The sequence below is a fragment of the Gaeumannomyces tritici genome (assembly GCF_000145635.1).
Source record: "Gaeumannomyces tritici R3-111a-1 unplaced genomic scaffold supercont2.10, whole genome shotgun sequence".
Lineage (NCBI taxonomy): Eukaryota > Fungi > Ascomycota > Sordariomycetes > Magnaporthales > Magnaporthaceae > Gaeumannomyces > Gaeumannomyces tritici.
This window is the reverse complement of record NW_008804554.1, coordinates 556,644-571,803: the sequence shown is the minus strand read 5'-3', so window position 1 is coordinate 571,803 and position 15,160 is coordinate 556,644. Positions and strand designations below refer to the sequence as shown.

The window sequence follows — 15,160 nt, the reverse complement described above, 5'->3', positions numbered from 1 at the left end:
TCTTCGACAGCATACCAAAGCCCAGGGACAAAAGAGAATGCGAGGTAAATGAGTGCAAGCTCAGGGGATGTGTAGAGAATGAAAAGAAGGGAAAACAAAAGGAAAAAGATTGGCGAGGGGCCTTCGACTTACATTTCGCAATGTGTGGCAGCAGAGCGGACGAAGAGAAAAAGTGAAAGAACAGAAAAGAAAAAGAAGAAATAATTGGCGAGGGCACTTCGTCTTCCATCGCGCAAGTTTTGGAAGTAGAGTGTGCTTAGAGGTGGGCGGTCGAGGGAACCGATAAGGCTGATGATCTCAGACCGTGAGCTCAGGGTAGAGGGTTTCTCACTGTCTCTCCAGCTTTACCTTGTTGGACCTCGGGTCTGGGAGCCGACGTACATATGCTTGGAGTCCCAACCGTTTCTCTCGCAACATCCTTCAATGCGATTTACGTGAGCTGGAAGGGCTAAACCTAAGATTACAGGGACCCAATCAAAGCACAGGTCGTGCGATGGTGTTGAGTTGTCTTTGGGCGTAGTCTTTGTGTTGCGTTTGACGGTCCTTTGTCATGATAGCATAATGCAATCGCAGTATCTTTTCCCCCCGAGACGGTCCATTGCTTTGTCCTTCACTCAAAGACTCGCTCATTTTTGGAACAAAGACGTTCTAGAGATACTATTAAAGATCTACTCTCGGGTGCAATCTGCCTCACCTTGATGATGTTCCAGGTATCAGCTTTCTGCACATTCATCCATACGCTTCGATATTATCACCGTCCCATTCGACTTCTTGCATAACACCGAACGTTACACCGGGCCAAAATGGTTAAAAAAACGAATGCCTCGCAGCGCATAATGGACGCCAATGAGGTCGTTTCCAAGGTTGAAGCCTGGCAGCGGGCCCTTGGCTACACGTTTTCCGACTGGCACAACGGTGCTGCCAGCCTCAACATTGGCGAGGTAAAAATCTCGCATTCCAGACATGGCAAGGCCATTTCGCACGCCAAAAAGTTCCAGAACGTCTATGAAGACGGCAGAAAATGCGTGGTCGACCATCTTATGGGCGAGCACGATATCATCCCAGGCCCCGGCCAGTTGCTCTATCATGGTATGTGGCCTTTCCATGACCCCATCCTCTAAACCCCTGTGTCAAATGCAGGCCGTACTAACCACGCGGGGCTCTCTAGGTCTCGACCGCGCAGGCGCGCAGACCATCATGCCTTCGCCCAAAATCTTCGCCACGGCCGCCAGGGGCCTGGGCATCGACGGCGCCATCTTGTTGGGCGGCAAGAACGCCAGAGACGACAAGGTCGTTGCGTCGGTCGTGGTGGCCATGCTGGGCGTGGTGGCGCTGAAAGGCGGCAAACAGCAGCTTGCCGAGGCCCTGGGCAGGCTGGGACTGTATCACGGCATGAGCGCGACCGAGAGGGAGACAGCTCGCATTCTTTGGAAGGGTCTGGATAGGGTTTTGTGAGAAACGGTTAGAAAAGGCTGGCCCTTGTTATGGATGTACCGCGCTTCAATGTCATCAAGATCTCGTGTGATAATTACCCTGCATATCAATGACGTCTTTGTGCAGCGCCTTGGTTCAATTCCATATACATTTTGATCCTTCTGGCCGCAGCTGGGGGCGCGCTGAGATGCCCTCGATTGCCCGCGCATCCTTTGTGGTGTATAATTGGCTGCAAGGCAAGCGCCAAGTGGCTCCAGCATCTTGTAGGATCGTGTAGGCAGACTGCCCACCCAGATTGCATATCCCCTTTTGTGTCGCCAAGAGCCGAACAGGCAGGGACGGGGGCGGTTTGCGAGGAGCTGGAGGCTGTGTCTCGGGCCGCTCCCAGCGCCACTTTGGGGACCGCATCAAAAGGGCGCTCGCTTCCCTTGTTCCTTGAGATACATTTGTTCTATCAGATCGCCGCGCCGTTCGTCCTACATGCTGCCTGACGAAGTGAGTGCATTGGATCGGTTTCTGTAAAACTTGGAGATGTCGGTTCGAGGGAATGCGCGGGCTTGCTTAATTGCGGTGCTCTGCGCGACATCAACCGTTTTCGATGTTGCCCAATGCCAAAGCAGCGTTATCGAGCCATGGCGCTTGCATCCATCCGGTATGTCATTGACGCCTCGGCCAGTTAAGGTCACCTTTCCCGCGATAGGACTAACCAGACAATGAGCCACTGAGCGGACAGCGGTCGTACTTGGGGAAACACTGTACATAATGGGGGGCTGGACAAGCGAAAACAAAGCCATCGCGGGATCGACCTGGACATCAGGTTAGTGCAGATCCTTGGACCCGCTCACTGCACCAGTCTCGCGCGACTCTCTTCGGCGTGCTGACAGGTGGTTCGCCGGCTCAACTAGAACAAAGAGCCGTGGCATTGCCTCTCAACAGCCGTTGGGACCTTGCGGCAATGCGTCCATCCGATACCACTGGATTCACGGCAACCGAGCGGCTGGCCGTATGGCCAGGTTTAGACAACCAGACCATCCTCAGCTGGGGAGGCATGGATATACCGACCAGAATATGGGGGAAGCTCCCGGCTGACAATAAAAGCTTCGCCGCCGAGCCCCGTCTCCGAGTCTTCAGGCCAGAATCGCGTGGGAGCTCCAGGGGAAGCTGGACATCGGCATCCAGCACACCACCCACGGATTCCGAGTCCGCACAGCGCATCCACCGCACCCGATTCGGCGCCTGGGCCAGCTGCAACGGCTTCGGCTTCCACATAGGTGGGCAGGTCCGGGTCGACACCGACTCGACCTACCCGGGCGTTGGGCAAAATAAGCAAGCGTTTCCCCCAGGGCTCATCATATACGACATGAAGCGAAACCAGTGGACCAACCGCACCGCCACCGGCTTTGGCACCGCGGGATACGGGGGGACTTATATGCATGGACAAGCAGTATGTTTGCCCACACTTGGGACAAATGGGCAGGGGTTGGTGGTATTTATCGGCGGGTATCACTGCTCGACAGACAGCTCCAAGGCGGGCGCGAGCTGCGAGCCTCGCGACGGCTCCGGGAAGGAAGTCGACATGGACAAGATCGCATTCTACGACATCGGGACAGGCAAGTTCCACTCGCAACGAACGACGGGCCCCAGCCCGACGCCGCGCGAGAGGCACTGCGCGGTCGCCGCCAAGGCCGACGGGACACACGCCTACGAGATTGTCGTCTTTGGCGGGAGGCGGCAGAGCCCGGCTGAGACGTTCGTGCTGACCGTGCCGGGGTTCCGCTGGTTCCGCGCCGCGGACGCCGCGGGGACGCGGGTGGCCAGGGCGGACCACTCGTGCGCCGTGCTCGGGGCCGCCGGGGCGCGCCAGATGGTCGCCGTGGGCGGCGTGGACGAGACGGACCTCGAGGCCCTGCAGCACCCGGACCCCTGGGTGCTGTCGAAGCACATGCGGATCCTGGACATGACGGAGCTCAAGTGGGACGGCACGTACAGGCCCGACGCCCCGAGGTATCAGCAGCCCGGCCTTGTCAAGGAGTGGTACTCTAAAGCGACGTGAGTTCTTCCCCCCGCAATCGGGCCCTGGGCTTCGAGATGGGGTGCTGCCCCCAGCTAACAAGATTTAACGCGCAGAAACCTGGACGACATCAAGTGGGACAGCGCAGATACCCAAGCTCTTTTCGCAACCGCCATCAACGACATCAAAGCCAGCACAAGCTCCACTTCGGTCCCCGAGACCGCGCCGGCGCCCGAGGCCGAGCCGAGCGGGCCACCCGTTGGAGTCATCGTGGGGGCCACCATTGGAATTCTCGCGGCGGGCTGGCTACTCGCGACGTGCCTTTGGTGCTTTTGTCGTCACAAATCGTGGCCTCAGCAACAGAGCCCCATTCTGGGACAGCACGCCACCAGAACGACAAAGACCCAGCCGTCGGCTGCTCCCCAAGAGATGCCGGCGCCCCCGCCAGAGCTGTACGAGGAAAGCTACGCGACCAGACGACCGCAGGAGCTGCGCGACCCCAGACCTCCACAGGAACTGTATGGGGGCCCAAAGTGGCGGTAGGGTAGGTGGCCTCCTAGGGCTGTGGGGGGTCTCTGTACATGCGACCAAGCTTCTGCTACCATGGAGCATTGAAACTTATCCTCGATAATATAAGATCCAGCGGTAAATAATCTTGCCCGAAACAAATTAGCAGCCCTTTTCAACCACCACGCACCGTCAACTCTCGTGTGTCACAAGGAATGGATCCCCGCCTAGGGCCTGCTAGACCGTGCTGGACTCAAACCCCCGATACTCGTTAAAGACGCCAGGCCGGCCTCTCCGATGCCGACTAGTACTCGGTAGAGTAGCTACAGGCACTATTATATAGAGCCCGAGGGTTTCCCATTACGTTTCTGGCTGTTAAAGCAAAGGGATGCGAAGCAACCAGTATACTTTTCACGCTGGCGCTCTGCAATAGATAGCGGATGGTATCGCAAAGGAGTGTGTACAGTCATACACTACCTATTTGGAGGAAAGCGACAGCGTGTAAAGTAAACTGGTTGCCTGATATTCCTTTACTTCAACGGTTAGGAAACGTAGTAAGGGCGGAAAACTCTCGGGCTTTATTTACCATTGCTCAGTAGCTACCTACTTTAGCGAGCATCGGCCTCCCGCCGAGGCTGCAGCCCAAGGTCTCTAACGAGCATCGAGGCCCCAAGGCCGACACGGTCTCGTAAATCCTAGAGCGAGGTCTACTTCCCTTGCGGCAATATCTCCTTCATGATCGTGAGGCCCCTCTGACCGTTGGAGATGGTTCTCCCGACCAGCGAGCTCGTGGCGTTCCGCGACAGGCTCAACACCCGGTCACCATACTCGTCCTCATACTCGCGCAGGTTGACCCCAACGCTCGCATGTACAAAGATGTTGGCGAAATCTGTTGGGCACGCCTGTCAATAATCCGCACTGCCGTTTGCAGCTTGCTAATGCTGCGGTGTAGGGTGGACAACATCATGAATGGCATGTACGTACCGCGGCGGTGATGCTCGGGCTCCCACGCATCCACCACCTGCCCGTCTTTGAGCTTGAACTCCCACGGCGCGTCATCCAAGGCGGCGCCGTGCGGGCAATATGCGCTAGCGAAGGCGGTTGTCAGTATTAGGGTTACAGGTTTGCCGGGAAAGTAGCAAGATTGGGCTCACATCCCAGCGTAGTTGCGAATAGCAACCTCGAACAGGTCACCATCCGACATGTTGTAGTTATAAAACCTGTTCAGCAAAACAGCGACCGCTATTCCGCCCAGCGTGTCGCCAGCGAGGCCAGATGATGTGTCAGCCATGATTTCCTACAGCCCTCCAGAACCAAGAGCAGCGTCACAGAGGGGAAGAGAGTCGGAACCAAGCTTATCCGCCAGAGTCACGCAGCGCAGCACGGCGCCCTCCCCACCCTGGCGCGTGCTGGCGGGCGGGTACTGGTTGGTGTGCATGACGCGCTCGTGGCGCGGGTTGCGGGCGAGGTCGCTGTCGTTGCAGAGGCCCAGCTCGGCGCCCGAGCGCCGGCCGCGCGCCAGCCAGCCCTCGGAGTGGGCGTCGTAGGCAAGCACGTCGGGGACCAGGTGCATCTTGGCGGCGTAGCACGCGCTCTCGCAGCCGTCGAGCGTCTCGGCGCAGTCCCAGTCCAAGACGGCGGGCCACGTGGCGTTGGCGGCCGCGCCGGCGGCCAGGACGGCGCAGGCGGCCGCGAGGGGGTGCATTTGCTGGTTGGCTGTCGCGTTTACGTGGCGGGTGTTTTGATGGTGCCTATATGAGTATGGCACTCGCCTTTTCACAGTAAGGAGTGTCCGACCACGAGGCCCTTACTGTCATAGGGAAGGTAATTGGGAGAAGGGGACTCTCGTTCGGGCTTATATGCATGTCTCGATGCTGAATGTCTCGAGTAGGATGTGAGGCGGTAACGTTAGTCTTGGCAGCAGAGGCGGACCCCATCGCCGGCAGATCTTCTCAAGATGCACCTTGTACCAGTCGAGGGTCTCGATTGGCGGACAAGATGGCAGAGATCGGAGTACCCGGACCGGCGAAGCAGCACAAATGCCATCCTACGTCACATCAGGGGCCCAAAAAGACCATTAAGTTCCTCTGGGCGTCTCACAGCTCCAATCCGTGCCAATGCGCGGGGAGATGGCGCGAAAACGTCCTCCTCCAAGCCTTAACACAACGTTCCTCAACGACCAACGGCAGTTGCCAGCCATCATCAGCCCACGATCGAGACACCAGACGACAAGAAACGAACACCCACCATGGCAGCCACCGCCCCCGACCCAGACCAAAAGTATACCACCGCCCCTCCCAGCCCCAAAGCAGCATCAATCATCCTGATCCCCGGCGCTCGCCACAGCCAGCGCGCCCGACGCCGTGCGCGGGTGGGCGCACCACGCCGACGTGGCCGCCGCCCTGGACCCGCTGCTGGACTCCGCCGTGCGCGACGTCGTGCTGGGGGCGCACAGCTACGCCGGCTTCGTGACGCACGAGGCCGCCGCCGCGGGGAGGACGGCCGACGAGCGGCGCGCGCTAGGGCTACGGGGCGGCGACGACAAGGCCATCGTGTACCTGCAGGCGATCGCGGTGGCGGAGGGGAGGGCATGTCGGGTCACCATGGGGCTGTCCGGCGGCACGGGGAGGCTGCCGCCGTGGTATGAGGATCAGGTATGTCGGCCGGTGTTTTCAGTGGGAGAGCGATAACCAGTTTTTTTTTTTAGTTTTTTCGACACGGCGATTTTCAAGGACGGACTCGGCGTGACCAAGGACCAATACTGGTCCATCTTTTACGGCAACGTGGACGACAAGATGGCCAAGGACTTATTTGCCGCGACGAGCCGCCACCACAGCATGGCCTGCTTCTGATCCGAGTGCGTGAGGGCCCGGGTCGTGTACGTGGTGAGCGAGAAGGACCTTTGCCTCCTGCCAGAGGTGCAGCACCGGCTCGCCGACGCGCTGGGGCCGCGGTGCGAGAAGATCAGCCTAGAGAATGCGTGCAACGCACCCTAGCTCGAGGCGGAGGGGTTGCCCAAGGTGGTGGACATCCCGCGAGAGGTCGCCGACGCTTGACGGGCAGCGTTGTAAACCGTTTGGAATTTTGATAGTATGGGTATCTCTCCCCTTCCGTGTACGACGGGGGGGTATTGGGTATTAAACAGCTAGGGAAATACAAAGGAGATTTGGCGTCGGCCAACAATCACCAATCACAACAAAGAAGCGTTGCTCGAACCGTCATGTCCGTCGTCGGCCAATTAGCCCAAGAAAGGCAAGGCTTCCCCCTTCTTCCCCCCCCTTCTTCCCCCCCTTCTTCAGCGAAACGTCCTCAGCTGCTCCACCTCCTCGACCTCGTGCGCGAACTTGCGGTAGAACTGCATGATGCCGTGGGCGCGGTGGTAGGCCACGAGGCGCGGGTACTTGCGCGTGACGATGCGCTCGCGCTCCTCGTCGCCGGCGCCCCTCCCCCTCCCGTCGGGCCGCTCGCGCAGCGCGGCCGCGACCTCGCCCTCGGGCGAGCGCAGGCGGAGCAGGTACCGCCTCGAGCCCTCGGTCATGGCGCTGTGGGACGGGCGGGACTGGCCGACGCGGTGGTGCGCGTGCTCGCGCATGTAGTCGAGGCGGCGCGCAAACGCCGCGCGGCCGGGCCCCTCGAGGACCAGGTCGGCGAAGACGCGGGCCTCGGCCGAGCCCTCGTCCAGCATCAGCAGCACCGTGTCCAGGTCCACGTCGGCGGCCGCCTCCTCCGGGCTGGGCAGGTCCTGGATGACGTAGTAGGGACAGCCCGGACGCGGCGTGAGGAGGCGCTCGGTGCTGGGTAGGGGGTAGTGGGGGTGGTGGTACTGTTGCGAGGAGGAGGCGATGCTGCTGGTGTCGAGCGACGACGAGTCGCTAGAATCCGAACACCACCACATGGCGAAGGGGTCGGGCGGCGGTTGTTGTTAACCATAAGCGGTATGGTATGGGCGAACAGAGCCCGGGTGGGCGACTGCAGTGTATGTATTCGTCTTGGGTTGCTTTAGATTTAGTGTGGCCGCTCGGGAGCGCTTAGGTTCCGCTGGTATTATTGTTGTTTTTGCCTTCTGCATGTGCGGGAACCATCATCGTACCAGACATTCTCAAGCCATGTCCAGTTGGTAAGGTGACGGCATGCCTCCAGGGTTCGGCGCCGTGGTGGCGTCGGCAGGGTCCCGACTGGCGCTAACACCAAAGACAAAAAGGAAATCATGTGGCAACCCTTGGCCAGGTGTGCTAGAAGGCCCCAGACCGCGGCCTTTTCGGGCTTTTTACCCATCACGCCATCCCATGCCCTGGCAACCGCTCGACGACGCTATTGGGCGGCCTTGGTTCAAGGCCGGCAGGTCTTGACTGGTTTGACTGGATGACACCCCTGTGTAGCGCCAACCCAAATTATTTTTCTTTCACCCGCGACATGCGGGCGCCTCTTTGTCCGACAACGGGTAAGACTCGGCTCTAGTCTCGGCTGATCCTCCCTTCGTTTTCCTACTTGGTGCGAAAAGGGAGTAGTACGTATCCAACATTCCTGCTCGGAGGAGCATGTTCTCTGGCCAGTCGGAGAATGAAGCAATCCTCGACGGTTTGCAGAACGTTGCGCTTGCGGGGAGGTTGCGTCGACCAGCTCCTGCGATCCTGCCCATAAAATTACACAATATAGGCGAAACATAATTCAAGTAGATATAGGGGGCCCGACCATAGGAAGTGCCGCCCGAGGAGGAGCGCGATGGAATGGCGACCAATATCACGGATGCTGTACCGAGAGCACAAGCCTTTTCCGACGCCCCGCTCTGGGCTGTTCTGGGTATAAAGGTGGTTATTTTGTAATGAGATGCACGCCAGCTGTCGAGTGTGCAGCGATATGCAGGCAGTAGCCAGGCATATATGCATAGCGTATGCACATGCACGTCCAGCCTGACTTTGGCCGAAAATCCGAGCCAGGGTGGGCCAGGATATCGCGTCGACCCAGCCCTTGGCCGTGTTCGATGATCTAAAGAACGACACCTTCTGTCAACACGACATGGCATTGGCAGCAGACGAGGCGACGGTCGGACCGCCTGGGCCAGGCCCTTCACCGTCAGCGGTCAGTACTCTAGGATGACTCTCGGACGCCTTCCGCTCAATCTCAGTGCGGTGGACGAGTCACATGTTGACAGCATCGCGCAGGAGAGTTGGAGTAGATGATGATGAGGCGTTCGGCTTGGATAGAGCTAGAAGTGGGTAGTGTTATCGAAGCTTTCGCCTACCAGTTCGGATCCCTAGATGGACGAATGGTGGGAAGTGACAAACACGAGACTGGACCAAGCTCGCTCGCTAAACAGGGGCTGTTAGGTAAGCGAAGCCCTGAAGCGGGGCGCGGGGCAGCTGTCAGGAGCTCAGCGACGTCACTCATTTCAGTGAGGAAGCTTCAACCAAACGAACCTTAAAGACGCCAAACAAACACCATCACGTCAATAGGATAAAAAAGTAGCACAAAACAAACCAAAGCAAACAACAATCCCACCATGTCACACCACTGCCACGACGAGCACGGCGACGACGACCACCACCACCACCACCACGCCGGCGGCGCCGAGCACGACCACTCGGACGACATCACGCCGGCGCTGCAGAACTCGCTCCTGGGCCGCATCGACTTCGACCACGTCATCACGCTCAACGAGGCCGAGCACGGCTCCGGCGCCGCCGTGGCCCGCAAGGACTGGGCCGCGCGCCTGGACCCGACCCCGGAGCTGGCCAGCGACGCCGACGAGCAGCTGCTGATGCACGTGCCCTTCACGGGCCAGGTCAAGCTGCACTCTGTTCTGCTGCGCACGTCCGACTCGGCCGCGGCGCCCCGGACGCTGCGCCTGTTCGTCAACCCGCCCGAGACGTTCGACTTCTCGTCGGCCGAGGAGGACCGCGAGCCCGCGCAGGAGCTCGAGCTGAGCAGGACGTCCGAGGTGCAGGAGCTGCCGGTCAAGCGGGCCAAGTTCGCCCAGGTCGCGCGCCTGGCCCTCTTCTTCCCGGACAACTTTGGCGACGGCGACGAGGACGTGACGCGTATTAGCTACATCGGTTTCAAGGGTGAGTGGATGCAGCTGGGCCGCGCGCCCGCAAATATCCTCTACGAGTCGGCCGCGAACCCCAGCGACCACGCCCTCAAGGGCACGAGCGTGAACCAGATGGACAGCAGCGGCATCGGAGGCCGGGGTCCGGGCGTCTAGCCGAGCTGCTCGTGACGGATCGGCAGGGATTTTTGTTGCCTTGCCAATTTGGCTTTGTTTGATGATACCCTTTTTCGCTGCGCGATCCAGCACCTACGTTCACGTGTATTATTATTACCCTCGGCCATACGAATAACGAGACGAAAAGAGATGGGCGATAAACTATGCATGTTTCTCATAGTACAGTCGACTTCTTTTGCTCTTTTGGCGAGCGGTGACTCATATCTGTCCTAGTCTGAAAAAGGCTAGTCTAGAGCACAACATCTACCCAGGACCAGAGGAATCACATGAGCTCGTGCCCCTTTCGCGTCGGACTGCATAGTAATCAAGTCCGCTGCGCGTCTCCTAACCCGTGCGCTACCTCCTTTTTTCAGGCAGCAATGGGAGCCGGCGTGCCACTAGAGAGTGGCTGCCTATGACAATGCTACCAGAGAACGCCACCTTTCCTGCGGGGTAGTTGGCGACGCCTTCAGACATGGTGGGCTGAGACGGGCCAGCTGTCAGACTAAAGTGGTCAAAAGCCGGCCGACACTAGCTCAAGGACCGAGAATCCAGGTGTAGCATATAAAGAACCCGTCTGGCCCCAACTCTCTAGACATTCTAGCATCCAGCACCCATCATCCGATTGGAAAACACAATCTCACAACAACCGTCCAGATCAGTCCTAAACCATATCCTTTCTCAACCATGCCTCGCTACATCATCATCGTCAAGGCACCCGAAGCCAACACCGACGGCTGCGCCATCGCCAGCAAGGCCGACATGTTCGAGTCCATCGGCAAGTTCAACGCCGAGCTGGTCGCCGCCGGCGCCATGCTGGGCGGCGAGGGCCTGCGCCCGTCGGCCAATGAAGGCTACCGTGTGCACTTTCAGGGGTCCGGGGGTGCCGAGCCCAGGGTGGAAAAGGGCCCGTTCCCGTCCGAGAACCGTACGTCTTGCCGCTTTCACTCCCGCAGCTACATCAAAGTTCCCCAACAGCTAACGGCTGAAAGCAGTCATGTCCGGGTGGTGGATCATCAAGGCCAAGGACGGTGAGGAGGCACTCGGGTGGGCCAAGAAGATACCCTTCACCGAAGGCCACGTCGAGCTCCGGCGCATCTCCGAGATGGACGACTTTGACGGCGTCATGACGGCGGAGCAGAAGGAGAGGGAGCTGAAGCTGTGCGCCGATATGAAGGCCCAGCTGCAGAAGTAGCATTGGTGGCATTTTCATGTAGAATCAAGGCAGTTTGGACAGAATGTAGGTGCTCCTGGAGCCTCGCCCGAGTAGAAACCCCCTGGCGCGGACTATGATGGCCCAAAGTTGTTCTTGCAGCAGACGGCAGAGATCGACGGGACCAAAAGGCCTCATCAACCTCGCCAGTCCCATAGATGATTTACCAAAGGCCTCCTTCAGAGTCCTGGCACAAGACGCGCCAAGACAAAAAGGCCCCCAGCGAGGCTGAGGACTCGAGGTGTGCGATTCCGAGGAAAGCGCCAGAGTGGCCGGCATGGGTGCGCTGCGTGTTTTTGCAGAGGGGGGAAAAGAGGAACAAGGAGACTGCTGATCGACAGAACAATGTGTGCTCAGCCGATACCACCTACCAGGTGCCAACCATCGGCATAGCAGCGCTTTTACACAGCCGCGAGGCCAGCGCGCCAAAGTTGAACAGCGATGTCAATGTTGGAAGCGATCATTCATATCTAAAGAATTGATGGGAAGAAAATTCTCGCCAGCAAAGTGGACCATCATTGGATTTTGTACGACAGGGAGGCGCCGCACGGACCAGGCCAAATTGGGCACCCTTGGCGAGCTGGCACGTGCCTGGAAACGGAAGTCGCGTCACATAACCACAGTCACCTAACAGGAGCCTAAGTTATTTTATCAATTGTGCTTTTATTTATCCCCGCCAAATCGATGCTGATCAACGCCGCTCCATTTACCAAATCCCAAAATCATATAGGTTCCGGCCCTTTCTGTCGCTCCATGTGCTTCTTTCAACCAACCACCTTCTCCTTGCACTCGATGCTGTACAAGCACATGATGGTCAGCGGGAGTCACATATAAAAATAACCTAGGACTGCGTAGAGAGGAGAAAAGAACATAGAAAGCCACATACCCGTACTTCTCCTTGAGCTCCTTCATCAGTGGGTCGTTGAGCTTGGAGTTCATGGGAGCGAGCACGCCCTTGTCGGAGATGGTGCCGTCGAGAACAAACTTGACAGCTGTCGAGCATCCAAGCTTGTTAGCACACCTGCACCACAACATGCGACGATTTTTGCTAGACCGTGACTAACCGACACCGCACGGCACGCCGACCAGCTTGGCCATGGCCGAGTAGCCGCCTGAGCCGACGGGGGCGCCGTACTCGCACAGCGTCGACGTGCGCGTCTCCCTGGAGCCGTCCTTGTTCTCGATCTCGAACTTGTGCTGGAGCATCTGACGTGCGGAAAAGGGGCGTGTATCAGTTTCCGTGACGTGTAGAAAGAACAACAGTTACCCGAGGGAGAAGAAGCAAAAAGACTCACAACCAGGTCACGCTCGCCCTCCTCAAATTGCATCTTCTCCTCGAGAGTGGCGCACAGCGTGTCAAGCGGATTGCCCTTGGGGGTGATGTTTGCGTCGGAGAAGACGCCGACTGGGAGTTGTTGAATTAAGTCAGTCTGGGCTTCCTTCTTCTTTCACACAACCTGCTGTCAAAAATATTACTCACGCCACTTGAGGCCTGCCACTATCCTCTTCTGCTCCTCGGCGTCCTCGAACGAGGCCTTGGATACGATGGCGCCGACGATGTCGGCCTCGGACGACGACGAGGCCGCCACGATCTTCTGGGTGGCCTCGCGCCAGGGGATGGCCTCCTTGAGGAACGGCTGCTCGTCGTCGCTGAGGAAGCCGATGTCGACGAGGACCTTGACGAACTGGGGGAAGCCGCCGTACCGGAGGGTCTGGGAGTGTGTCAGAAAGGGGAATCGAGTGGTTTTGGTGAATGTAGGATAAGCAATTCCCAAACTTACACCTCGGACGATAGTCTCGGCCTCGGGGATGTTGTAGCGCTCCTTGTAAGGGGTGGAGTCGCGGTTGGGGTACGCGACAAAGTTGAAGCCTGCCATCTGGGTTAATTATAGATGCGAGAAGATCCGTCGAAGTACCTGGGAAAACTAACCAGGGTAGATGTGGTAGGGCTTGGCAGTAGCCATCAGTTCTGTATTTGCGTGTTTGTCAGCCAGACAACCCTGAGTGTTGGGTATTAGTCACAGTGACAGGCGAGCCTACCGGGACCGGCAACGTTGACGACCTTGCCACCCTGGTAGAAGCTGGCCGCATTCCTCAGGGCCAGGAGGACGCCACGCGAGGACCACGAGAACCTAAAAGGGCGCAACCGATTAGGACACCATCGTATGCCGCGACCCTCGGGGGGGAAACAAAGAGTGAACTGACTTGTAGCCCAAGGGGTTACCCGAGGACTCGGGGGCTGGAAGACCTCCGCAGTAGGACAGGAAGGACAGGATCTTGCCGCCGGCCTTGTGGACGCTTTCGATGGTGGAGATAGCGTAGAGGTGGTCGATACCGGGGTCGAGCTGTGTGTTTGAGTCAACTTGGTGCCTCCTTGCGGCTTTAAGCCAAAAAGAAAAGGAAAAGGGAAACCAAGAGGAAACCCAAAAGGAAAAGGAAAAGGAAAAAAAGGGGGAAGGGCAAAAAATCTTACGCCAATCTCATTCATGACGGTGATTCTAGCGTCCTTAGCCGCCTGGTCGAGTTCGAGCATGGCGGGCGAGACGTAGCTGGTGGTGACGACATGCTTCTTCTTGCGGATGGCCGACTTGATGACGGCGGCGTGGAAGGTGTAGGGGATCAGGCTGATGACCAGGTCGTGCTTGGCCACCTCGGCGTCGAGGGCCGCGTCGTCAGTCACGTCGAGCGAAATGGCCGTGGAGAGCTTGACGCCAGCCGACAGCTTCTTGGCCGACTCGAGCGTCCTGCAAGCTGTGTTTTTTTTTGGTTGGTAGTGTCAGCCACCAAGGGTGTGTGTGGTGTCGCCATCTGCCGTCGGGAGCTCGACGGATTGCTTACCGACTGTCACCTTGATGCCGGCATCAGAGAGGACGTCGAGCGTGGGCCTGGTCACGAAGCCAGAGCCCCTAAAGGACTGTTGTCAGCAAAGAAACCAAGGTGAGCGAGCACACGGGTCGGGGAGGGCCTTGGACCACACTCACAGCATGAGCACGCTTTGCGAAGCCATTTTGGAGAATGTCGTCGCGGGTATTGGGTCGTCTTGTTGCTTTGAGATGTCTCTGCTCGCGGCTTTGTTTTCGCAGGCAGCCTGGTGGGGTGGCTTGAAGTTTTGATATTCATCGAGGGGTAAACGCGACTGGCCGATATCGGCGCCGCGTTTGCTACAAGTCCTTGAGAACCGTATATTGGTGGGTCCCTTGGCGTGTAGGTGGAGGCAGAGACGTCACTGCCGATGCACTGCTTCGGGTGAAATTTTGTGTGTCGAGAGATGTATCGTACCGTTCGCAAACCAAATTAGGAAACCCCATACAAAATCTAACCTTTACAATCATTGGAGGGTGTACCAACACCACCACATTCAACTTGGGCAACAAGCTGTAAGGAAACAAGAAAAAAAAAAAAAAGCAGGATAGGAATAGCTGTTTCCGCCAGAACCCAACGGCCGCCAAGATTATACAACTCGTCAGCCGCTCTACCTAAACCCGCTCTTGTCGCCCTTCTTCTTCTTCCCCCCTCCCGGCCGAGCACCATGCCGGCCGCCGACGGGCTGCGACATGATCATGGCCGCCCTCCCCCCGGCCTGGCTCGCCTGCGTCGGCGCCACCTGTGACGACAGCGCAACCCCACCCGCCGCCACCTGCGTCTGCGCCCGCTTCCCCCCACCCCCACCCCCACCCGTCCGGATGGCTGCCGCCGCCGCCGCGGGCTGGCTGCTGCCGATGCGGCGGTGCGGCCGCCCCGCGGCGTCGGACTGCTGGTCGGCCGAGTCCGGGTCGGCCGACAGGCCCAGGGC

The 15,160-nt window shown here is 58.5% G+C and overlaps 9 protein-coding genes across 9 annotated transcripts; 6 read left to right on the top strand and 3 right to left on the bottom strand.

The window, feature by feature from the left end:
- Positions 1-803: 803 nt before the first annotated feature.
- Positions 804-1,455, top strand: GGTG_13033 (hypothetical protein; the record flags this gene model as incomplete). The annotated part of the gene is made up of 2 exons (XM_009230935.1): positions 804-1,089; positions 1,169-1,455. 2 exons carry the CDS (start codon positions 804-806, stop codon positions 1,453-1,455), a joined length of 573 nt encoding a protein of 190 aa, XP_009229199.1.
- Positions 1,456-2,233: 778 nt separating this feature from the next.
- Positions 2,234-4,132, top strand: GGTG_13032 (hypothetical protein). The gene is made up of 4 exons (XM_009230934.1): positions 2,234-2,251; positions 2,340-2,878; positions 2,963-3,483; positions 3,562-4,132. The coding sequence occupies exons 2-4, from the start codon at positions 2,390-2,392 to the stop codon at positions 3,986-3,988; spliced, it is 1,437 nt and encodes a 478-aa protein (XP_009229198.1). The 5' UTR covers positions 2,234-2,251; positions 2,340-2,389; the 3' UTR covers positions 3,989-4,132.
- A 479-nt stretch (positions 4,133-4,611) lies between these two features.
- GGTG_13031 (hypothetical protein) lies at positions 4,612-5,657 on the bottom strand (the record flags this gene model as incomplete). The annotated part of the gene is made up of 4 exons (XM_009230933.1): positions 4,612-4,841; positions 4,937-5,040; positions 5,107-5,172; positions 5,254-5,657. The coding sequence occupies 4 exons, from the start codon at positions 5,655-5,657 to the stop codon at positions 4,660-4,662; spliced, it is 756 nt and encodes a 251-aa protein (XP_009229197.1). The 3' UTR covers positions 4,612-4,659.
- Positions 5,658-6,200: 543 nt separating this feature from the next.
- Positions 6,201-6,804, top strand: GGTG_13030 (hypothetical protein; the record flags this gene model as incomplete). The annotated part of the gene is made up of 3 exons (XM_009230932.1): positions 6,201-6,232; positions 6,303-6,606; positions 6,685-6,804. The coding sequence occupies 3 exons, from the start codon at positions 6,201-6,203 to the stop codon at positions 6,802-6,804; spliced, it is 456 nt and encodes a 151-aa protein (XP_009229196.1).
- A 208-nt stretch (positions 6,805-7,012) lies between these two features.
- On the bottom strand, positions 7,013-8,958 carry GGTG_13029 (hypothetical protein). The gene has a single exon (XM_009230931.1). The coding sequence runs from the start codon at positions 7,845-7,847 to the stop codon at positions 7,248-7,250; it is 600 nt and encodes a 199-aa protein (XP_009229195.1). The 5' UTR covers positions 7,848-8,958; the 3' UTR covers positions 7,013-7,247.
- A 494-nt stretch (positions 8,959-9,452) lies between these two features.
- GGTG_13028 (hypothetical protein) lies at positions 9,453-10,154 on the top strand (the record flags this gene model as incomplete). The annotated part of the gene is made up of 1 exon (XM_009230930.1): positions 9,453-10,154. One exon carries the CDS (start codon positions 9,453-9,455, stop codon positions 10,152-10,154), a length of 702 nt encoding a protein of 233 aa, XP_009229194.1.
- Positions 10,155-10,841: 687 nt separating this feature from the next.
- On the top strand, positions 10,842-11,349 carry GGTG_13027 (hypothetical protein; the record flags this gene model as incomplete). Its single annotated transcript, XM_009230929.1, has 2 exons — positions 10,842-11,082; positions 11,150-11,349. 2 exons carry the CDS (start codon positions 10,842-10,844, stop codon positions 11,347-11,349), a joined length of 441 nt encoding a protein of 146 aa, XP_009229193.1.
- Positions 11,350-11,525: 176 nt separating this feature from the next.
- Positions 11,526-11,849, top strand: GGTG_13026 (hypothetical protein; the record flags this gene model as incomplete). Its single annotated transcript, XM_009230928.1, has 1 exon — positions 11,526-11,849. The coding sequence occupies one exon, from the start codon at positions 11,526-11,528 to the stop codon at positions 11,847-11,849; it is 324 nt and encodes a 107-aa protein (XP_009229192.1).
- Positions 11,850-11,959: 110 nt separating this feature from the next.
- Positions 11,960-14,478, bottom strand: GGTG_13025 (saccharopine dehydrogenase). The gene is made up of 12 exons (XM_009230927.1): positions 14,349-14,478; positions 14,206-14,273; positions 13,841-14,118; positions 13,573-13,712; positions 13,408-13,499; positions 13,298-13,336; positions 13,149-13,237; positions 12,848-13,079; positions 12,663-12,772; positions 12,432-12,573; positions 12,254-12,359; positions 11,960-12,162 (listed from the first exon to the last, which is right to left on the bottom strand). The coding sequence occupies exons 1-12, from the start codon at positions 14,372-14,374 to the stop codon at positions 12,132-12,134; spliced, it is 1,353 nt and encodes a 450-aa protein (XP_009229191.1). The 5' UTR covers positions 14,375-14,478; the 3' UTR covers positions 11,960-12,131.
- Positions 14,479-15,160: the final 682 nt, after the last annotated feature.

What these genes read in the sequence shown, in the direction of transcription:
- GGTG_13029 (XM_009230931.1), bottom strand. Translation starts at nt 7,847, where the DNA reads ATGTGGTGGTGTTCGGATTCTAGCGACTCGTCGTCGCTCGACACCAGC.
- GGTG_13032 (XM_009230934.1), top strand. Translation starts at nt 2,390, where the DNA reads ATGCGTCCATCCGATACCACTGGATTCACGGCAACCGAGCGGCTGGCC. An exon ending in CTTATATGCATGGACAAGCA is followed by an intron (nt 2,879 to 2,962) that starts GTATGTTTGCCC and finishes GACAGCTCCAAG; the next exon opens with GCGGGCGCGAGCTGCGAGCC. An exon ending in GAGTGGTACTCTAAAGCGAC is followed by an intron (nt 3,484 to 3,561) that starts GTGAGTTCTTCC and finishes TTTAACGCGCAG; the next exon opens with AAACCTGGACGACATCAAGT.
- GGTG_13025 (XM_009230927.1), bottom strand. Translation starts at nt 14,374, where the DNA reads ATGGCTTCGCAAAGCGTGCTCATGCT. An exon ending in CGTCAACGTTGCCGGTCCCG is followed by an intron (nt 13,337 to 13,407) that starts GTAGGCTCGCCT and finishes ACGCAAATACAG; the next exon opens with AACTGATGGCTACTGCCAAG. An exon ending in AGTGGCAGGCCTCAAGTGGC is followed by an intron (nt 12,773 to 12,847) that starts GTGAGTAATATT and finishes AACAACTCCCAG; the next exon opens with TCGGCGTCTTCTCCGACGCA.